The 22,746-nt window shown below is 41.9% G+C and overlaps 1 protein-coding gene across 10 annotated transcripts in view; it reads left to right on the top strand.

Annotated features, from left to right (window-relative positions):
• LOC137598437 (myosin IXB) overlaps positions 1-22,746 on the top strand; it is a 61,121-nt gene that overhangs the window by 34,658 nt on the left and 3,717 nt on the right. For 6 of the 10 annotated variants that reach the window (XM_068318550.1, XM_068318556.1, XM_068318557.1 and 3 more), the window contains 35 exons: positions 3,411-3,505; positions 5,933-5,995; positions 7,023-7,122; positions 7,425-7,525; positions 7,615-7,744; positions 7,840-7,929; positions 8,443-8,559; positions 8,683-8,817; positions 9,631-9,752; positions 9,856-9,997; positions 10,110-10,305; positions 11,313-11,388; positions 11,930-12,022; positions 13,304-13,417; positions 14,093-14,132; positions 14,265-14,387; positions 14,491-14,571; positions 15,211-15,321; positions 15,462-15,587; positions 15,737-15,886; positions 16,017-16,177; positions 16,270-17,397; positions 17,530-17,605; positions 17,765-17,880; positions 18,056-18,174; positions 19,902-20,095; positions 20,189-20,296; positions 20,396-20,566; positions 20,651-20,692; positions 20,819-20,930; positions 21,072-21,145; positions 21,780-21,972; positions 22,059-22,187; positions 22,347-22,452; positions 22,572-22,703. In XM_068318550.1, the coding sequence (XP_068174651.1) occupies positions 3,411-3,505; positions 5,933-5,995; positions 7,023-7,122; positions 7,425-7,525; positions 7,615-7,744; positions 7,840-7,929; positions 8,443-8,559; positions 8,683-8,817; positions 9,631-9,752; positions 9,856-9,997; positions 10,110-10,305; positions 11,313-11,388; positions 11,930-12,022; positions 13,304-13,417; positions 14,093-14,132; positions 14,265-14,387; positions 14,491-14,571; positions 15,211-15,321; positions 15,462-15,587; positions 15,737-15,886; positions 16,017-16,177; positions 16,270-17,397; positions 17,530-17,605; positions 17,765-17,880; positions 18,056-18,174; positions 19,902-20,095; positions 20,189-20,296; positions 20,396-20,566; positions 20,651-20,692; positions 20,819-20,930; positions 21,072-21,145; positions 21,780-21,972; positions 22,059-22,187; positions 22,347-22,452; positions 22,572-22,703 (5,066 nt within the window). The remainder of the gene's footprint in view (positions 1-3,410; positions 3,506-5,932; positions 5,996-7,022; positions 7,123-7,424; positions 7,526-7,614; positions 7,745-7,839; positions 7,930-8,442; positions 8,560-8,682; positions 8,818-9,630; positions 9,753-9,855; positions 9,998-10,109; positions 10,306-11,312; positions 11,389-11,929; positions 12,023-13,303; positions 13,418-14,092; positions 14,133-14,264; positions 14,388-14,490; positions 14,572-15,210; positions 15,322-15,461; positions 15,588-15,736; positions 15,887-16,016; positions 16,178-16,269; positions 17,398-17,529; positions 17,606-17,764; positions 17,881-18,055; positions 18,175-19,901; positions 20,096-20,188; positions 20,297-20,395; positions 20,567-20,650; positions 20,693-20,818; positions 20,931-21,071; positions 21,146-21,779; positions 21,973-22,058; positions 22,188-22,346; positions 22,453-22,571; positions 22,704-22,746) is intronic. The other 4 variants (XM_068318554.1, XM_068318559.1, XM_068318553.1 and 1 more) reach the window with 3 other exon arrangements.

The following is a 22,746-nucleotide window of genomic DNA, read 5'->3' on the forward strand; positions in this document are numbered from 1 at the left end:
TTTAAACTGTAATTGAACTGAATATACACTTGAATTTGGCTTAAAAGACCTAACCGAATTAGTTATCTGTGTAGCTGAGTGCGTGAGTATTTCCATTTAGAGATTTGGTGCATTTTTGAGTGAGTGCCTGTGTTTACCCTCTGGGAATGTGGGAACTGTCTCTGTGGCAGTGGGACTATTTGGAGTCCTTTGTGAGTGTGTCTGTGCTGCAGTGAGGTGTCAGTGTCAGGGCCTTGGCAGCAGCTATGGAAACGTTTAACACAAGCTCATTTGAGCTGCTAGACTTTCAAGGAACATACTGCAGCGGCTCATTGTCATAGTAATAAGGACAGTATTCAAGCACAAACTGAGAACGACTTTAGACTGTTTTCTTTTAATATCCTGAAGATCATCATAGAAATACCTTACAGGAGGAACCACACCAGGCTTGGCTGGACTCCAGACTCATTTCTTGTATTGATTTCATTAGTACACAAAACATTACCACTGAAGTGCAATGGCCCTTTCTGTAAGTGCACCCAGTAATTGATTTGAAGCCTTCCACCCTTTGTCAATTTGCATTTACCTGAGTAAAGATGCAGATAAATGTAGTTATTTGCCTCTGTATTTAAATCAAACCACACTCAGCAAGAGCATAATTCATGTGAAAAACAAGAAGAGGGAGACATGTGGGGTGTGCATATGTTCCCAGTAATCTACCTAAATGATGCTTACAATCAATACAGTGGTCTGTGTACCTAGAAGGTATAGAACCTGTATCTCCAGTTTAGAGGTGTTGGCAGATCTGAGGGTTGGACTTGTTGCTTAACAGGGTCCCTGACATTGTTCAATCCATGATGCATTTTCAACAGCAGATAGTTTCCATCTCTTTCTTCATGTGCAGCTACGCCCCTGGAGATGCTTTCTCCCCCAACAAGTTATTATTAACTTAAACTTAATATGACTTAGATTTAGGCTTAATATGTTGTTTTAGTCACCAAGTAACGGATAACACATCCAAGAAGACAATTTCATTGCTGCATTCTGTGATTGGCCACCACAGCCTGATGCAGTGTTGACTTCCTCCAACCTTCCAGCCTTTTTTTTTTTTGCATGGCCATTGCATGTTTTTTCTCCCTGGAAACCCGTCTGATTGACACTCCTGCCACCCAAACACACTGTCCACGCTGAATGAATATAAGGACTTGTTTTTCTACCACAACAGTGAAAGTGTTGTAACTTAACTGTTATAATGGTGCTTTTTACCATCCTTTCCTGTCTTAACAAAAGAGAAGGTACACGCCTACATCTAAACCCTGACACTGTACACGGTGGTTCAGCTCTTAAATTATATTTAATGACTTGCAGAATTCATCTTCTTGGCTCTGTCCTACTTGCTTGTTGAGACAAACAACTTGAACTACGTACAGTATATGTAAGATGTTGAAGTGTGTGTGACTGTGATAGAGAAAGAAGAGAGAGGAGGGGTATTTGGGGATGTTAGACTTCATCCCGGTAGGTTGTGCTCTGTGGAAGTGGAAATTTACAGGGGAGTGGGCTGCCAACAACAACTGATTACCACAGAGTGGAATCGGTAAGATGATGTGCATCATGGATTGATCACTGCATCTGTATACCCACAACATGCACACATGTAAACACTGTAGATGGTTTGGCTTTCTGCAACTTTGTCTTATTCACCTCTCACTCTCCCTTCCATGTTTTCCTTCTATAAACTCCTCCAGAACAACCCCTATTTCGCAAGAATACAAAGCAGGCCACATATTTCCATGGACATGGTTTCAACAGCCATCAGCCCTCTTCCCCATACCTGCTGAGCCTTCCAGCCAATCATTTCATCTGCTCTTGGGCAAGTTTGAATACGATAGATGCTGTGACATGTTTAGCATTCCCTCCATGGTGCAGCAGCCTGGGCTTTGGAGAGGACTGTCAGGGTTCTGTGTTCTTGGCTCCAGAGTTTGTGGATTAGGTAATCGCTTGGTTCAGAGGGCAGCATTAAACAGTCAGTTTCAGGGTCTAAAAAGCACTTAGTGGCTCACAAACCTGGAAAAGAGGAGATAAAACCCAGAAAGTTGAACTTTGTTAGTCCATTCATGTTACAATGACAATTCAGAGACAGTTGACAACTAACTTTTTTTTGTGCTCTGGCTACAAGTAATGAGTAGAAGAGTAGAGTAGAACTTTATTGATCCCTTAAGGAGGTTCCTTCAGAGAAATTAACTATTTCCCTAACTAATCGAACTTCCTTCAGATCTTGTGTACCATTACATTTGCATTTGTTGCAGTTGTCATGCAAAAAAAAAGTATTGTTGGTGCAGAAAGGATGACAGTCTAATGGAAGATAGTTTTTTATTGAAGACAACTATCAAACAAGATGGATAGGTCTGCATGAGCAGCAGAAATGAATTATAGGTCAGCGGTTCATCCTTAGGAATCTTGCCTCTTAACTCTAATCAGCTCCACCACTGTATCAAATTCACCCTGCAGTGGATTTGGACAATACAATGTGGTTCCTATTTAACATGTACTGAATCAACTTCCCCTGCTGTGGCCTTTAATTTTTGTGCGTGTGCGTGTGCGTGTGTGTGTGTGTGTGTGTGTGTGTGTGTGTGTGTGTAACCATGTGAGCTAGTGAATTAGCAAACAAAAAAAAGTCTTTTTTCTTCAATGCAATAAATAGGGCCTGTCGGCGAGACATGTTGTTCGGGTCCTGTGTTTTGCGTTAACATCAGCCTGAGGCCTGCAGGAAGACCCTTGTCCTCTGATGTTCTTACACAGAATGGAACACACAAACACACCCAAAGCACAAAGGAAAAGGCTTACAGGAGGATAAAGGATAACAGAAAGAGATGTTGGTGAAAGTGAGAGGAGCATAAGGGACAAACTGCAAATGCACTCCCTCTGGAAAGACTCTCAACAAACACAAACACTAGCATACACAGGAGTATATACACACATAGATCCACCTCAAAACAAGTTTTCATTCCTTGCCAATCTGCTTTCTTTGTCATGTTTGTTTGCTGTTGGTGACTTTAGTGAAGGTGCTGATAGACTGAGCTGGCTTCAATATATGCTCCCAGATTATGTTTCGCATAATAGCACCTCCATAAAGGTTTGAAAATCAACAGAGTTCACAGTTGACGTTACAAACATTAGCAATGAGTATCTACAACAAAATTGGTTCATTTGTCTTCATCAATCAAGATTTATAATCCTTATATGGTTTTGAGTTCTCGGTTCACAGCTGCCAAATGCCAGGCTTTTGTTTGTCTCAGTGTTTTTAATTGTTCTTTCATACGTATTGACCACAGTGATGTTTCTTTCCTCCTGTTGGCTGAGGGCTGCATGCTTGTGACTTAATGCCTTTTAACTCACCAGGCATTTCTTTCCTCTCCTGTTGTCTCTACCAGGCCTTTGGGAATGCCAAGACCGCCCACAACAACAACTCCAGCCGCTTTGGTAAATTCATCCAGGTTAATTACCTCGAGAGTGGGGTGGTCAGAGGGTGAGTAATGAACAGCAGATGTGTGAGTGTGTCTGTGTGTGTGTGTGTCTATGTGACCAAACAAAGTCAAAACAACCTCATACAGAGTCGAGTCAAGCCACAGGGCCTTAATCTGCAGTATAACACCATTCAGGACATTTTAGCATTCTGTATCCTCTTCCTGTGGGACTTCGTCAGTGCCCTCTACCTTTCTGTAGCTTGAGATTTTCCTCATTGCTCATTTAAAGACTTGCCCTTCATGTCTCTTTTTGTGCTGTGTGTGAATACACTGAAACTTTCAGCCACAAAAATGTTCTTCCTCTTTCTCAGCAATCAGACTCTAGGTAAAAGCTGCATCTAAGTCTGGTCAGTCATGTCACTTCCTGATGAGGAAAAGGGGAACAGTGGCTCAGTTAGATGTCTTTGACAAAAGGCAATATGTGAAATTATATCACTTTGTGAAAGCTGAAGATTTGGGTTTGATGTGGAGGAGAAGAAACTTGATTGAGATTTCAAGCGCTTATGCAAAAGTTTTCCACCAGCAATAAAATGTAAATCAAAATATGCAAATGCATGTGGTGACAGCTGTGCAGCTCCTCAGTAAATGGGCCATAACACTACAGCCCCTACCTAATTATTCCTAATGGCACCAGGCCATCCTTGATTGAATTGCTCACCCTGACAGAGGTCTGTAATCCAATCAAGAATGGTGTTTTCAGTAGACAAATGTGCCACAATGTGGACCGATGCTATCAAGGAAATTTTAAAAACAATTACTGTAAACCAACTAAAATACTCCACAAGTTGATACTCTAGTGTAGACTTCTGGTTCATGTCAGTTAAGTTTTGGAACCACCGCGGCTTTGCTGAGTAGACCTAACAAAAGAAATGTGTGTGTGTTCTCCAACTCTCGTGTCAGATGTTCAATAGAGATTAACAAAAGGAAGGCTGCTGCTCCCCTCTGATCTGTTGTTGGAGTGCACTGTCTAAAAGACAGATGAAGTATTTTTATGTACTCTCTCTATACACGAGTCTCTGTCCAGCTAATCCTTCCTCACTCTTCGCTGCTCTCAGAGTGAGATGATGAAGGAGAACACTCCTTCAATGCTTTGGTGTATGCTGACAGATTTACTGTACAGCCTCCATGTCAGTCAGTTACAGAAAAAGACCCACATCAGCATTCCTGCTGAAATGTTCTCTTGTTCAGCAGATGAGCTTACATTTTTAGACAAGAACTCACCATCCAGTCTTAATGCTCATAATGCATGGAAATACACCGATAAACAGGACATGTACATAAAGCATATTTGATGTTGTGAATTCAACCGACATTCAATTCGATTCAAAACATTGTATTCGTCCCAAAGGGGCAATTGACGGCACATAAAGCAGTATTGGTACAAAGACAGGATTGGTGCACAAAAGGACATGCAGAGTGCAAAGAGCAAAAACTATATTCAATACACAGAAAACCAACACTAACACTAAAATACACAATGAACAGAAATTTAAAATATAAACTGGTATGTGTATGAGCTAATAAATATATTAAAAAGCGTAGAAATTGTAAAACTATAAAGGTATCTGTCAGAAACAACATAGACCAACCACATGCTGGATTGCTCTTGGAATGTGTTCAGATCCACTTGAATAAAGGGGTCATATGTGTAATGTATTAGAGGACACGGCTGTAACAGATTCAGATGCCATTTTTTGCTGGGAGTTTGCTGAAGACTTTCAAAAAGGATGATAAAAACCTACACCTCAGTGTTGGAAGTTACACTGTGGACTATTTTGAGGTAAAAAGAAGGGAATAAGGTATGTGAAGCAAGCAGAGCCATACAGTAGATGGATCATTTTGTCCCTGTTAGTTTGTCTATGTTTGTGGCTAACATTTTAGCAAATGGAATCAGCTTCATTTCTCAGAACACACTATTCTTAGCATTCCAGCAAGACTGGCGTCAGCATTGTTTTGATAAGAAAAACACATCTTATAAAATCTGATTTAGACAGTTTTATGATCTTGACCTGGAGTAGTGGGTAAATGCCACTGCTTTTATAATTACACATCTCATGTCATGACTGCAGTGGTCTGTAAAGTATACCCCTATGTCTGCTGCAGCATTCAGTCTCAGCCGTTTGGCTATTCTAGATGATAACAAATTACTACTGAATACAATTTTTATCATTCTTGTGTGTTGGAATGCTTTGTAATTTATTCATTGTTTTATTGTTGTGACCATTTGTCCCCGTTTCCCTTCCTGCTCTGCTCCTCTATTTTTTATTACCAGCCCACCTTCCCATATGACCTGTAAACTGTCCCTCTCTCCCTGAAAGAGCTGAGTGACCTGTGGTGTTAAGTGATTCATCGTCATTGTTTTGCTTCTTCCCATTTTCTTCTTGCCCTCTTCTGCTCTCCCCCCCCTTCCATCTCTCTCTGCCTTTTAGGGCTGTGGTGGAAAAGTACCTCCTGGAGAAGTCTCGTTTGGTCTCCAGAGAGAAGAATGAGAGGTGAGGACGGGTCTCGACCCGTCACCCCTACTGACCTTTATAGGGACCTCTGTGCAAACAGGGAGTCTCCGATGTTTGGATATGAAGTTCAGCCAAAGGCTTTGGTCTCATTTTGGTCTTCACTTTTCCTACTGCCGAAAAACTCCTGAGAGGAATTTAGATATTCAGACCCAGTGAATTCTTACTGTCTTAAGTCCTTCATTTTGAACTTGTTGTATGTGCACTGGCATTAACTATGTTTCCCTATCAGAAACAAAGTGGATACACACCCACAGAGCAGAGACTTGTTAGGACTTACACTTTGAATGTAGCAGCTCATTTTAATATAGCTTGCTTTTGCCTGATTGTAAAGTGACCTCCAGTGACTCATGTCTGTGTCATTACTCTCTCTCATCTCTCTGTATAGCAACAGATAATTAATACCTCACACTTACATTCTGCCACATCGTGCAAGTTGTTTATTCAGAATCAAAATACAGTTTTAAATGGGAAAATAAATACCCCACTTTAATTTGATTTGCTACCATATTTTGTAATGATTAATTGATCGTGATGTACATTATCATATATTCTTTTGTTTTTTAGAGTTGTGCAGATAAAGATGCGTACAGTCGCTCTTGTTTGAATAAAACCGCAACCTGCCACTGAACAGCTCTGGAGCAGTTGAAACTTCTTTAAAGTAATATTGTTACTGCTGGAGTGGAAAGAGTGATACCCGTCATACTTTCTGCCCAGACTCTCCCAGCTAATTTGGAAAAATGTTGTCACCTTCCATCCGTAATCATGTAGCCTACACCGTTTACCATAAATAAGCTGCCAGCAGGTTTTTGTTGTCAGTTGCATATTTCCTTTTCAGCCTTTGCTTTTTATATTATGTCGGCTCTTTATTTGTTACCCAAACCCTTATTTGTGACTCTGAACACCAGGTTCATACCCACATACTGATGCTTAACATATAATAAAACACACAATCATATGAGAATTAAGTAGTAGCACAGGCGCAAACAGAATGTGCTGTCTTCTCCAGGAACTACCACGTGTTTTACTACCTGTTGTTGGGAGCTTCAGAGGAGGAAAGGAAGGAGTTCAAGTTACGGCAACCTGAAGATTTCTTCTACCTCAAGCAGGTACAATCCAGTGACTGTTTTAAATAAACAGCGCAGTGTGTGTGATTTGCTTTTAAACTGTCAGTGTAACTCACTGTGAATCCACCCTCCATTGAGCAACATTGTGAGTTCTGAATAAACTGTTGTCTGCACCCCTGGCTTACTGTGCATGTGTGTGCTGCATATTAATGAAGTTTTGCCTTTCTTCTCACTTGAGCTTCCTGTTTTCCGCTGTTCTTCGCCTGTTTTGTGTCTATTTTATGCTTTAGGTTTAGTTTTAATCATCTTTATAACTTTGTAGAACTGTTTTTCTCTCTGTTTAGCAAAATTTTAAGATAGAAGATGAGGAAGACCTGCGTCATGATTTTGAAAGGCTGCAGCAGGCAATGGAGATGGTCGGCTTCCTTCCCGCCACCAAGAAACAGTGAGTGATCCAGTGATCCTGTTCAGTACTGTGTGCAAAAAGACTTAATTTTACAGACTGCTGAAGTGGTTGTGTTTTACTTGTTACAGGATCTTTTCTGTGCTTTCGGCCATTTTGTATCTGGGCAACGTGACCTACAGGAAGACGTCAACAGGTCGGGATGAGGGATTGGAAGTGGGGCCTCCAGAGGTCCTGTCTACACTCTCTGACCTGCTCAAGGTATTGTATTTAATTGTTTCCTTGTGGCGGCATTCGTCACTGCGTCTAGCGAGTTGTCTGTGACTCTGAGGAGTGACCTGTGTGGGTTCCCGTAGGTCAAAGAGGAGCTGTTGGTTGAGGCGCTGACAAAGAGGAAAACAGTGACAGTCAATGACAAGCTGATCCTCCCCTACAGCCACTCTGAGGTAGGCACCAGACCTTAAGACATCTCTGTAGCCTGTCATTACTTTAATAGTGTCCAAATGCACAGTGATTGTTGGCCTTGTGCGTCTCATTGTTCTTTGTGTCTTTCTGCTTGTTTTCTGATTAAACACTTACAGTAAGTCGGGTTGTTTGTCCATCTGTTCTTATGAACTCAATGTACCACCTCAGGAACTCCTTAAGACAAACTCAAATCTGTAACACATGACCACATGAAGAACTCACTGCACAGGTGTAGATGTCAAAGTTGTTTTGACCTCACAAATGATTAATGCATTATGCATTATGAGCCTTGACTACATGCACAGTACTGTATCCAGACAGATGTGAATGTAAGGTGGACTTTGTCCGTTATATTGTTTAAGTTCAGCTGTGTTCGCATCTGTCAGACTGTCATTGTGGTATTGTATCATTTTAAACTGTGACTTATTCTCCCCATCTGTAATGCTTAGTGAAGACTTCCTGCTGGTATTCATTTTCCTCTCTTTGTCCCACAGGCTATCACAGCCAGAGACTCCATGGCCAAATCTCTGTACAGTGCCTTATTTGACTGGATTGTCCTACGCATCAATCACGCCCTCCTTAATAAGAAAGATATGGAGGAATCCATCCCAGTGAGACACACACACACACACTCTACATCTTTAACCAATAGTGTGATTTCTGTGCTGCTCGTCTGCATTCCTCTTCCTGTTCCTCATTAATGGTTGGTTCCTGCTCATGTTGTCATTTTCCAGTGCTTGTCCATCGGTGTCCTGGACATTTTTGGTTTTGAGGACTTTCAAACCAACAGCTTTGAACAGTTCTGCATCAACTATGCAAATGAGCAGCTACATAATTATTTTAACCACCACATCTTCAATTTAGAGCAGGTAAATGGTCTAGTTTTTTTTGTCTTATCTCACCAAATAATTTTAGGTGACACATACAACATCTTCAAAAGATTGCATTCTGTGATGTATGCTATTAAACTTATGACAGCCTTTTCTGATTAGTGCTTATTATCATAAATGCATAATTGTGAGCCATCCAACATTGTCTCAACATCAAAGGAAGAAAAAAATGCATGTTCATTACATCCAGCTTCAAATCAGGGATGTATTTTAATTGTTAGTGTTTGTGTGTTCGTGTGTTTGTCCGTTAATTCGTTCATTAGTATTCACAACCGTTGCAGATAGAAATATGAAACAAAGCAGATTACTAGGGAGGCAAAGGGGATGAAGATGAGATGATGACCTTGACCTTGAGAAAACTAAGTCAGGGTCAAATTTCAACTTTAGTACAGTCAGGGACCGGATAAGATGGATGCAGACAGCATAGGTAGTTCAAAGCTAGCTTTGATCTATGGTCAAAGCTAGTGCATAGTTTTGGCCTACCCTCAAAGGTCAAAGCTATGCACTAGTCAGGTACTATTTTCAGGGTACCCTGACCAACCCTGAAAGTAGGTCAGGGTAAATCATGGGATGTTGGAGTCTTTGACTGCCTTGGTTCTAGTTCTATTTCATCTCATCCCTCAGAATTCTGGCTCATGAGTCAGTTAAGTTTATTGTTGAAATTAGATTAAATTTAGTTAACATCCACACCTGAAGGCTGAAATTTATAGGTTAAGTAATTCAGCTCTTACCAAGGAGTCACGAATCACCTGTGACCCTTCTCACCAAACTGCTCTGTTTTACCTCCTCCAGGAGGAATACCAAGCAGAGGGAATCACCTGGCACAATATCGACTACACAGATAACGTGGGCTGCATCCACCTCATCAGCAAGAAACCCACTGGCCTTCTGTACCTGCTCGATGAGGAGAGCAAGTATGAACAGATGATTCACAGTGTTTTGATCATGTCTAATGACTACCAACATGAGTTAGTCTTCTCTTTCTCTTTATGTTCTGTTCTTCTCTTTGATCTGTAGCTTCCCCCATGCCACAGATGAGACATTATTAGCGAAATTCAAGCAGCAGCACCAAGGGAACCAATATTTTGTCCCCACACCAGTTATGGAGCCTGCTTTTGTCATTCGACACTTTGCGGGGAAAGTCAAATATCAAATCAAGGTAAGGATGACAGAGAGACATGTCAGATATATGATGTAACACAAGAAAAGCGCTTTCTAATGTACGTTGTTGGCGCTGCTTTTCACGTCCTTTACGAATTCAACCTTACCAGGATTTCCGAGAGAAGAACACTGACCACATGCGTCCAGATATTGTGGCCCTGTTGCGAAGCAGCGATCGAGCGTACGTGCGGCAGCTCATTGGAATGGATCCCGTGGCCATGTTTCGATGGGGGATCCTACGCGCCACCATCAGAGGGCTTGCTGCTTTTAACGAAGCTGGTCGCTCCTGGGCCGCCAAAACCTCTGGTACATTGTGATTGTTATGTCATCAGACCTTCCATGTTGAAACATTTACACAAGATTTAAGTTTGACAGTTTCACAGTTTTTTTGGTAAAATGCTCATAGATTTATACAAAGAAAATAGGAGAGAAGATGTGATGTTCTTTATGACTTTTCTCCATTGTTTCAATGGAAAATTTCACTTGAACTACACAGCTAACATGAAGTGTGTGAAAACTTTCAAATCTACAATGTTAACCATTTATACCAGTATACTCAAGGACAATAAGAGGCTGCATGAACAAGATGATAATTGAACACAGTAATTAATAGTATCTAGTCTGAAATCTACTAAACAATTTTTTAGACTAACCAGTAAAGATTGTTCTGCATACAGCCAGGTGTTTCATCAATACAACAACACTGTGATTACTTACAGTGGTTGTCAAAAAATCTTTGTGATGTCCAACCTTTAAAGGGTCATCACTTTCTCTCTTTGAGATCAGATTTTTCAGATTGAAACAAATAAACTGTTGATCCAAACTGAGCATTAGGAGAGGGCCGGGTCAGAAATACTCAGTTAACAAGTGATTACTCTGCATGAGAATACCACTCTCGTATCACAGATGTGACTGCAAAAGCAGGATTGATGAATTTGCTGTAAGAAGAGTCTGGTTTTAGAAAAAAACATCAAACACTCTCTGCCTTTTATCCACTTGTGTAGCTTCTACCTCTGCTTCAGAGGACAACAGTCCCTCTGCTCTGTAATTAGCCTTTCAGATCACACGGGAGAAACTTGCAGCTTTAGGAGCCTGTTATATTTTCCATGCAATTCTCAATCCTCTGAACTATTTTGTTGCTTTGAGATGTAGCCTGTAGACGTAGGAGCCGTCTGTGTAGATTAAACTGATTAAATAATACAGTTGAGGTGACAGATCAATCTCTTCACTAATTGATAACCTAACAATGATTAAAAACTTTCGGTTAAATAAAATGAATGCTAATTGTGTGTTAATATTTGTTTTTGTTTTAGGTGTTGTCCGTCCAATCTCCAGAACTCCATTAGGAGAGTTGAAGCAATCCAATTCTCCAATAGACAGAATGTACAAGTGAGTAAAGCACAGAAGTGAATTAAAAGTATACCTCACTTTGTCACTGTTGGGTTTGGACTGGTTTTCCAACTGTTCTGAGGTCATCCCCCTGAACTTGTGGACTTTGAGGCACTCAATCTTGTTTACTTGGTGATCAATAACTGTCTTCTTCTTTTCATGAAACACGGGCTGACCATTTTACATGGGCTCTGTATGTTTAATTCAACCCCTGTGAAGCTGCAACATCTCCTCCTCTAGTACAGTAAACAGCAACATAAATTCCATTTAAAGCCCCCTGTTGAAGATGTGGAAAATGTTTAAAATAATAAACTGTGAGACCCACATGTCCTTTGGTGTTAGATGAGAGGAGGAGAGACATGTCAGACATCTTAACTCTATCCATCTGAGTTACCGACTGTGACGCATCAAACCCTGACAGAACACGTCTTTTGATATCACCCTGATAGATGAATCCTCCTTCACCTCATCTCAGTCACTGTTATCCTCTCCATCCTTTGGTGATCCCTGTGTGTGCGGTTCTCTCCTCTCCCCTCCACAGACGAGTATCTATGCTCGATTTCTACTTTGATCACTCAGAGGAGCGCCCTTTAGAGGCCTTTGAAGACATCTTTGCTAGCTATGAGAGTAAGAAGTAAGTGAATTTGGTGAAGAGGGAACAGGAATGAAAACATGAGGCCAAGCAGGAAGGACATGTGTTTTGCTTTGGATATAAATACTGGTTCGCACAGTTCTTTCTGCGTCTGCTCCCATTTTGTCAAATGAACATCGGATAGGAAGATCAGAAACCCAACAGGACGTTAACTGTCCTCTCATTGCGTCTCTTCCGTCATTATAATTCATAACTTTTAAAGACTTTCTCCGTTGTTTAGATTACTCTTGCTATCAAAAATTTGTCACCTGGACTACGTAACATCATCTATGAAACTGTTAGTAGCACAAATATATTCTTGCAAATACAAAGGTCCCCCTCTGAAATAGACAAAATGAAGTGGAAGAGTTTCTCAGGATGAAACTAACCCATGTCAAAGCCTTTGGCATTGATGGGCCCACTGAAACTTAACCCTACCTCGCCTGCTTTTAGATTGTACTGTGTTCTTTTGTCTTTTAAAGACCAGCAGCTGAACTGAGTTAACTCCCACAAGCACATTTTGCCATTATTAGCTCATCCAGCCCACAGCAGGTCTGTAAACACTGATAGGTAGAAGTCCTGTCCACTAAGATCCATTAGATTTATGTTGCCCATTCCTTCACTGCCTGACCTCTGTTTTCATGGTCAATCACAGTAAGTAAAGAAAGCTATTGCATGGACTAGCACTGGAGCATAAAAGCTCCCGTATTAACCCCACCAGACCCAATGACCAGTGTAACATCAGTCTCAATGGAAGGACCATGAATCCACCATTCTCACCAGTAACAACTTGCAGCTACACAATCTGTAACAAACCCAGCATGGAATCAGACGGCCAACCACACTGAATGTCAACTCAGCTCTGCATGTTAACTACCACAGTTACAGGGGTGTGGGGGTATGGGTGTGAACACCACCCCTATATGCCCCGATCCCTCATTGTGTGTTTGTGTCTGTGTTTCTGTGTATTTCGTTGATACGCAGCATGGTTGGGTAGTCTGCTGTGTCTTGTCTTTTCACATAAATACTTATGAACAAAAGAATAAATCATGGAGCGTAACTTGTTCAAGTTTCTCTTGCTATCAGACACCCAGCCATCTTGCAGTTTGGGTTCTCGTCGTGGATAACCACGTTGTTGTGTGTTCTTCTAAGGTGGTGGTAAAAGTTGACTTCTAGCACACCCCGCTTCACCTTTTCCCTTTCCTCTTAATGTTTTTTCCTCCTCCACTCTCCCATACACCCCTTGTCTTTCGGTGTGTGTGTGTGTGTGCGCGGTGTGATCAGACATATGCATGCAGAGATCATCAGCTCCATTAAGAATTTGCAGCTGGATGGTGAGGACCCTCGCAAGCTGCTACAATCCTGGGGTCGCCTGCGATTCCCGCGACACGTCCTCCAGTGAGTCAGCAGACAGACCTGGCTTCAACCCTTCTCCAGATCAGGCCAATCTAGTTGGCCCCGGCATACCATGCTTTTAGTAAAGCTCTTTATTTCCAAGAATAAATTCCAGAAACTAAACTACCCCTAACTGATTTTGAACAGCTAAATTATTCACGTGAACAAATCTTTAAAAAAAAAACAAAACAACTTTCATGGTTCATCGTGAATGTTACGTTTAGATATTTTATCATTAAAGATTTAAGCTGGAATGCCTTTGTTAACTTCAGCATGAAGATCATCAGAAGACTGTTTTGGCATGTGAATTTCTAACGGAGCATATATTGAAAATGAGGCCCAAGATCCTCACAGCATGTTAGAATCTACAGACAGACAACTTGAACATGAATATAAGGCCCTCTATGTCAAATCTCAGCTGGGCTGGATTTTTCTGAGTTGCATCCCATGTCCTGCAGCAAACACCCGCCTCTCCTCTTCCATGTTCTTCTCATCCCATCGCTGACTTCTACCATTTCATCGCACAGGTGCTCTGACTGACTGACAGTGCATGAAGAAACCATCTGACCATACTAACTAGCCATTACTTTCTCCGTCCACTACTTGTTCCATCTCATTACTCCAGGCCTTTAACACTTGAACCTGTGTAACTCACACTGCATCTCTTTTTCCCCACAGAAAACAGAAGGGTACTAAACAGAGGCAGGTCATCCCCAAGGTAAACTTTAGTAAAGGAAACTCCATGTTTAAGGACAAATAAAGACAACATATGGTTCATACTCAGAGAAAATAACTTGTTTTTCATGATAGTGTACTAAAACAATCATTCTACTATCTTACTGCTGTGCAGCATTTGCTGGATTCTCGCTCTCTGAAGTTCATAGTGAGCCTGACTCTCCACGATCGCACTACCAAGTCTCTGCTGCACCTGCACAAGAAGAAGAAGGCTCCCAGCATCAGCGCCCAGTTCCAGGTTCACTTCACCCAGATATACTCGCCTATCATACCGAGACATGCCACTCACACTCTCCAGTAGCATTCCTGAACATTCTGCAAACTTCTTTTGCTTTCTTCAGACCTCGCTGATCAAACTCTTGGAGACTCTGAACAGAGCGGAACCTTTCTTCATTCGTTGTATCCGCTCTAATGCTGAGAAGGTAAGAGTCCGCTATTGGTAGTGTTTGTTTGTTTTTCATTCTGCTTCTGTTATTTCTATTGTCTTCTTTTTAAATATTGAGTCTTTTAAATGAATACCTGATGTTTTCTATACTGAAAAACATTCTATCTGTGGCGAAAATGTATGCAGCGTAACTCATATTTGTTTTACATCTGTGAAAATCACATGTTTTAAAAAAAAAAAAATCTGTTCTTTGCATGTTGTTGTGTACACATACCAATCAGCTTTAACATTATGACCACTGACTTGAGAAGTGGATAAAACCAATCTCTTTATTATGCCACATTTTGTTCTCAAAGTTGATGCTTTATATTCAGGAAAGATTGGCAAACATAAGCAAAGAAGTGAAAAAATTGCCATTACCACGTCAGAGAATTTCCTAAGGAAGGAAAAGCAGCGAACCACCTTCCAAGGTCTAGGGAATTCCATGCATTAATGGGTCAGGGCTGGTTTGACAGAAAAATAGGTCGACACCATATTAGGCAGGTGGCCATAATGTTATGGCTGTATGGACAGTCTACAGTATCTTAAACATTTATTCTTTTAATACTCGTTGTCAGTACCTATTTCTCTGTAAATGTAAAGACTGTTGTGTTTTTGTGTCCTTGTGTATGAGCAGAAGGAAATGTGTTTTGATGAGGCCTTGGTCACTCAACAACTGCGATACACAGGAATGCTGGAAACGGTTCGCATCAGGAGATCAGGTTATGGGGCCAAGTACACGTTCCAGGTACTGTAAAGTTATTAATGTCATCTCACTTAATTTTGCTGCTGAATATTGGGCATTTGGTTTTTGCTGGTTATCAAGTCGTCATTTTAATGGTTTGCTTATCTCTCATCTGTATTATCTGTAATCCTGTCCACTCACAGGAATTTGTTGAGCAGTTCAGGGTTTTGCTTCCAAGGAACACCACCGCCTTCAAAGAGGACATCACGGAGCTGCTCAAGACGAAGATGGGACTGGACCCCACTACCTACCAGATAGGCAAAACTAAGGTACATCTCCAATACCTTAACAGCAATCATGAGTTGTGTGTTTTTTTGTTTTTTCATTACACGTTATCGACCCTGGGTTTTTTTTTGTTTTTTTGTATTTGTTCACATTTTCTCCTGTGCCTTTAACACTGAAGCGTTTTCCTTTTCAGGTGTTCTTGAAGGAGCTGGAGCGGCAGCAGCTGCAGGACACGCTGCACAAAGACGTAATACGCAAGATCATCTTCCTCCAGCGCTGGTTCAAAGCTCGCCTGCAGAGGAAAGAATTCCTCAGCATGAGACAGGCAGCGATCTTGATTCAGGTACACAATCATGCTGTAAATTCATTTGGGGCTATAATGTAAAAATTTACATTTTGTTCATGCCCCACTTTCAATACTTAGAAGAAACCCAACATACAATACTGATATTTCACACTCCCTATCTGCTTAGCATTCATGGCGCAGCTACTGCAAAGAGGACCGAAGGCGACGCGCTGCTACTCTGATCCAGGCTGTATGGAGAGGACACAGACAGAGATCCGTGAACCACCGCAAACATCAGGATGCTACCAAAGTACAGGCCCTGGTTAGAGGGCATTCTGCTCGGAGGAGGTAACTACACAGACATGAAAACCCCAGTCCAGGGTAAAGAAAAAAAAATGTAATGTGTGTGAGATGTTATATTTGCATTTCCTGTTCCACAGGTGCCAATCCTTACGTGAAGAGAAACGGAGAAAAGAGGAAGAGGAAAAACAAGCACAGAAAAGGGCTGAGGAAGAAGAAAGGAGAAGGGAAGAGGAAGAGGCTAGAAGAAAGGCAGAGGAGGAGGGGGAAAAAAAGAGGATGGAAGAAGAAGCCAGGAGGAAAGCAGAAGAAGCTGAAGCAAGGAGTAGAGCAGAGGAAGAACAGGCAGCTGGGAAAGCACAGGAAGGGGAGAGACGACCAATTGGAGAGCCTCAAACAAGAGAGGATCCAGACATAGAGTTTGTCATGGAGGAGACGCTGGATGATAGTCTCCCTGTCCAGGAGACAGAGGAGGATGGAGAGCAAGCTTGTACGAGCTCGTATGCAGGGGAAGAACAAGAGAAGAATGAGGAGGATTTGGATTTGGAAGTCAACGGTACCGCGGCTGAGGCTGGATCCCAGCCGGATGAGAAAGGAGAACAAGAGCAGCTGGAGAGTCAAACACAAGCAGAATCCGATTCAAACCTGCCCCTGCCTTCTGACGAGCTCAACACATTTACTCCCGCATCTCCTGATGAGGAGTCGGAAGAAAAGCCTCCCAGCAGTGTTTTAGCACCTTCACATGCTGAAGAAAAGAGAGTCCGAGCTCCACCGATTCATAAGGGCCCGTTATCTAGGAGCCAGGAAAAGAGAGAGCAGAGGAGAAGAAGAGGACTGGAGCACAGCCTGAGAGAGACAGAACGAACCTCCCCCTCTGTCACCAGCAAAGATGGGACAGCCCCACCAAAAAGCAAAAGCCAGGAGACGTCTAAGGGGAAAGAGAAGTTGGACAGCAAGGAACTGGACCAGTATACCTTTGTGGCCTGGAAGATGAAGGAAGAAAAAGGAGGAACGAACGAGTCAAACACGTCTCCTCCTTCTGTCGGTCCTGTTCGTCCTTCTACTTTATCCCTGAGGCCTGCTGACCCTGTGCTGGAGAAAAACGGCACAGGTGAGGGTACTGGATCGGTAAACCTGCAACGCCGTCCTGGAGCAATGAAGGAGAAACCCGACAAATGGAGAGGGAGGAAGAATGATGGAGACTTGTGTGAGGGCTCTGTCCTGCTTCCACCTCACAACATGGAAGAAAAGAGGAAGAGAGTGCTGTTGTATGTAACGTGTTTATCTTCAGACCTGTTCTCATGATATGTCACCTAGACGACAAAATGTTTGTGGTCAGAAAACTCCTCAGCTGTCTTACACACGTCCCGCTTTTATATTTCTTATCTGTTCATCTGCAGGAGTGAAACAGCATCATCATCAGTTGACAGTTTGTCTCCGTGTTCTGAAGGGGCCGCTTTCATTTCAGTCAGAGAGGTATCTACACTCACATTTTGTAATGGAGAGAAGTTGTTTTGATTCAAAGAAGTTTTATTATAACAACGTGACAGTTGAAATGCTACTGAGAAAGAATCTCTCCAATCAGTCTTTTATTCAAGCATTCTACTTGGTCACTGAAAGTGTTTTCCTGTTCAGGTTTCTCCCTCAGACAGCCACGGTGAGGGCTCAAGGGGAAGCTTCAGCAGGAGGAGACACCAAGAAGGTTCCAGCCAGCAAGACTCTGCACAGTCCATTCCGTCCACACCAGACAGGTACTGCAGTGTTCTGGCTGCTCTCTTGATGATCACTCTGCTGATGGGATGTAGAAAAGTGTTTTGGCCTGTTCCAAAAGTCAAATTGAGCAGTTGATCATAATTCATACATCTGTATAGCTGTGTTGCATGAGAGAGGCTTTGATTATTCTCCCTGTTTTTTTATGTTCTGCAGGTCGGGTGGATTCTTCAGCAAGATTTTGAAGAAACGACCACACAAGGAGTCCCAGACTCCAGACAGTGTGGAAATGAGTCTCGCCCAGATTCTCAATGAGAGGCCAACAGGAGGGGAAGGTAAAGAGAACAAACATATTCAGTTGTGTTAAAAAAAAAAAAAAAAGCAGTCCCACATCACTAGCAAGATAAATCAGTGTTTGTTAGAATTTCAACTTCTACACTGCAAATAAGTTTTTACAAGGTCAGGTAAAGGTATAGACAACCAACCGACCCAACAGGAATGACGTGCATGCTTTGGATTCTGTGAAACTGAGTCATTAACTGAAATGACTCAGTTTCACAAAACTGAAATGACTCCGTTCAAAAAAATTCAAATAGTTCAAAGTTTTTGATTATGTGGAAAAAATAGGTTATAAAAAGATGGATCAAGGCAATTGATGCTGTGTCTGCTGGCCGTGCATTTGTCCTTGGAAAACAGTAAAATGGGTAACTCAAAGCATTGTTCTGAAAAATAGGATTCTTTGATTAGGAAGTTAATAAAAGAGGGGAAACCCTAGAAAGAAAGTGGAAAAATCGCTAAAACAATATCAGACACTTTAAAAAGGTAGCCAAAACCGGAAGGGCGAGGAAGCAAAAGAAAAACAACTGTTCGAAAGGATCGGAGAATAAACAAAATGGTAAGAGCTCAGCCAACCATCAGTTCCAGGAGGATCAGAGAAGATCTCAGGTTATCTCCGAGTACTGTAACAATCACACGACAGCTATGTGAAGCCAAGCTACCAGCAAAAAGTCCCTTCAAAATCCCATTGTTAAAAAAACAAACATGCTGAAGCAGTTACAATTTGCCAAAGAACACATTAACTGGCCTAAAAAGAAATGCCGTAATATTTTGTGGACTGATGAAAGTCAGATTGTTCATTTTGGGTCTAAGGGACAGTTTCCCAGACGACCCCCAAACACTGAAATGAAGCCACAGTAGAAAGTGAAGACGATGAAGCATGATGATGTTTCAACAAGACAATGACAAGCGAGCAAATTCAGTTTCAGACAAACAAAATTGAAGAGATTGAGTGATCAGCACAATCCCCAGAGCTTTATCCCATGGAAAACTTGTGGGCTGACAAAAGAATGCTGTTCATGGGTTACGTTTACTACAAATGTGCTGGGCTGCAATGCCTGTGTACCGGTGCCAGAAGTTGGTCGACTCCAGGCACCATTTGAAGAATTTTGAGATTTACTCACCCTTTTAAACACACCGCTTTTATTATGCACATAACTAACTGTTCACTCTGTGTTTGTTGACTTATGGATTTGTTGTAGCAGGGAGAGCTTTATTCTTTTAATTTAAAGTTCTTTAGGGGCCACTTGCTCACAGCTGGAGAAAAGATTTACATATTTTTACAATAAAATGAGCAAATAATTCTATTGCAAGAACAACATGAAAAATGTTTTGGAATTATTTTTAGATCAGATATTGAGGTCAGTTAATATTGTGTGGTCAACAAACTGCACTGCTGCTTTTGGAGTGACACAGATCACTTTGACTACACTGAACTGCAAAGGCAACATGTGCGTCTTATCACTGTTATTCTCAGGCCTGAACTAGCCTAGTTGCTTGCTTTCTCAGAAAATAGTAACCCATGCAGGATCGCGCCCCGTCCTAATAGAAGAGCTGTGCTGTGTTTGGTTTCCTCTGTGGTGCTCGTGCCTATTGTTTATTCTGCATTAGTAGTCTGAGTTCAGTTTGACAAAGTCGAGGGAGAGAAGTTGTCCACACACTTTCTTCCTATCAAATCTGTTAGTTTGTGATGTTAAGAATAAAAAAATTGTTGTCTCCCTTTCAGTCCCTGTGTCTGGACATCCATCCCGACCTCCTTCCCAGCCTCAGGCTGACCGGGCTACTAAAGGATTAGGTCGCAACCCCACCATCAAGATCAGTCGCGCCACACGGGTATCTGAGCAGTGGAACGCCTCGCTGGATCGAGAGATCACCAACGCCAATGAGCTGCGGCACCTGGATGAGTTTCTGGGCAACCAGGTCAGGAAAAGGCAACGAGACTTTTACCAATTGAAGAAAATGATTCAATCTTGTTGAGCCACATAACAGTTTTTTGTTTGCATTCCTTTATAGGTCAATGATTTCCGCTCGAGGGGGAAGTCGCTGTCAGCCACAGAGGCCATCTTTGTTACTGCTACCATGCAGTTCAGAGAGACTATCAAAGCCATGTATTCTCTCCCAGTGAGTCTGTCTGCCAGCACATTATACATACTGATCAAGGGGTTTTCCTCACCACCTTCTTGTCCTCCTGTCTCTCCCATGTCCTCTGAAATATCCCAGAAACCCACCATTGGCTACAAAGGACTAATGACAGGCTATCAGAACAAAGTGATCCACCTGGCAGGTGACCAGCAGAAAGCAGAAGTCCAGCTTGTTGTCAACCTCTTCCAGTCTGTGCTTGACGGCTTCATCAGGGGAGAGATGAAGAAGGAGGAGGCCGAGCCTGCAAAGGTGAAACACTGACATTCAATGTCCTTCATTCTAATAAGTCCAAACAAAACAAGAGTTTCCATACATTTGTTCTGCTTTTTACAGCCTGCTAAAGCCAGGAAGAAGAGGAGGAAAAAAGATAAAAGTGTAAGAACCAAAGCTGAGATGTATCCACTTTACTTCATGACCTTAAATTGATTATCATTTTTATTAAACAGTGATGTAATGTTCTTGAAGCTCTTGAGTTCTAACGGACTGCCTGTTGCTTGTTAGATGGAGAGCCCCCTGGACCATAGTTTCATCAACTACCAGGTTAACATCATGCAGTCTTGTGATCAGTGCAGCTCTTACATCTGGGGCATGGAGAAGGCATACATGTGCAGCTGTGAGTTCACAAAACACTCCCATCTTTTGTTATTTTGTGTGGATTTCATCTGTGTTCTTAGTATAAGAATAAAACGTACAATATAATGTAGACAATACCAAACTACCTCTTAAATGTCTGTATTTTGTGTTTTTCATACAGACTGTAAAATGGTGTGCCACAAGAAGTGCCTCTGCAAAATCGTCATCGACTGCGCCACCTTCAGTGCCAAAAAGGTAAAATACGTATTTTCATAGGCGTGTATTGATAATGTTTTGATGTGAAAGGGTTTGAAGTAAGGCTGGATATTATAGACCAAACAGGTGTTCTATGTTAAGCTCTTAGGTTTCCTTAGGCTCAATCATATTATCTCATAAAGTCTGAAACAAGATACTTTATTTTCTCTTTCTGTCTGTTTTAAGACATGAAGCCATTACAGGTCTGCCCTCTAAACATGAGCTCCTCATTTTAACCACCATAGCAAGAGAAACACTCCTATAGCCTGATTGTATCTTATGCTGTATTCCGATACCCGCTTCAGTCTCGTATCTTAATTCAAATTGTTATTGGGTTAGAACTTCACGGGCAAATGTTAAAAGAGGGTGCCAATTTGCTTTAACAAAAAAAATCCACGTGGATAAGAAAACCTGAACAGACGCTGAATCAGAAGTGGATCAGAGCCTTGGCTCTCTGTATTATATCAGGTTCAGGCTGGATTTTATTTGCTTTGGTTTACAGCTGAAGGGAATTTTAGCATGTAGATTTCAAAATAACACAAATCATAGTGTCTTAATTTGTGATTCCTTGTGTGGTGAATGGCTGGATATGAGGTCCTCTGATAGGCCGAGTCGGTCTCGTCTGAATCTACAGATTGATGAAGAGTCTGACGGTCAACACTTTGGGGTGAGGGTGGGTCGCCTGGTCAGTGATAAGAACCCGGTACCCATGGTCCTGGAGATGATGCTGGAGCATGTGGAGATGCACGGCCTCTACACTGAGGGAATATACCGGAAGTCTGGCTCTGCCAACCGCATGAAGGAGCTGCACCAGCGACTGGAAGCTGGTTAGACCCCTTCTTTGAGATTTAAAATGACTGCATGAGGAGCTGAGCAGTTAAACAGACTTGTTTTCTGTTTATGTAATGTTTAGATCCCCACCCAGTCTGCCTGGAGGACTATCCCATCCACACGGTGACAGGCCTGGTGAAACAGTGGCTGAGGGAGCTTCCAGATCCACTCATGACCTTCATGCATTACAATGATTTCCTGCATGCAGTTGGTGAGGAACACATTTACCACCCATGGAATGTTTTTATTTTTATTTGTCTGGATTTAAATGAAATGACTCGTTTTCAATAAAATATGAATTTGATTTCCTCACGGTAAATGATGGGATTTTGATTCATTTGGTGTTTGTTTATTTTTTGTCCTTTGATAGAATTGCCAGAGAAGCAGGAGCAGCTTCATGCTATATATAAAGTGCTGGAGGAGCTTCCTTCTGCAAACTTCAACACATTGGAGAGACTCATCTTCCACCTCGTCAGGTAGTGATTCTCTAGTTTGGTCACTGCACTCGACACAAATCTGCAGTTAACTTGAGTAGTGGTTTGATTTACATTTGCGTGCAACTAAACCACATTCTAATGTCTGAATTCTCTGTCAGGGTGTGTAAAGTGGAGGCCCACAACCGTATGTCTCCAAACTCGTTGGCCATAGTTTTTGCCCCATGCGTGTTGCGCTGCCCAGACAGTGCTGACCCACTGCTCAGCATGAGAGACGTTGCCAAGACAACCACGTAAGATTGCCACGGAAGCAAACATAGCAAAATTAATTCAATA

Source organism: Antennarius striatus, chromosome 7 (genome assembly GCF_040054535.1).
Source record: "Antennarius striatus isolate MH-2024 chromosome 7, ASM4005453v1, whole genome shotgun sequence".
Classification (NCBI taxonomy): Eukaryota; Metazoa; Chordata; class Actinopteri; order Lophiiformes; family Antennariidae; genus Antennarius; species Antennarius striatus.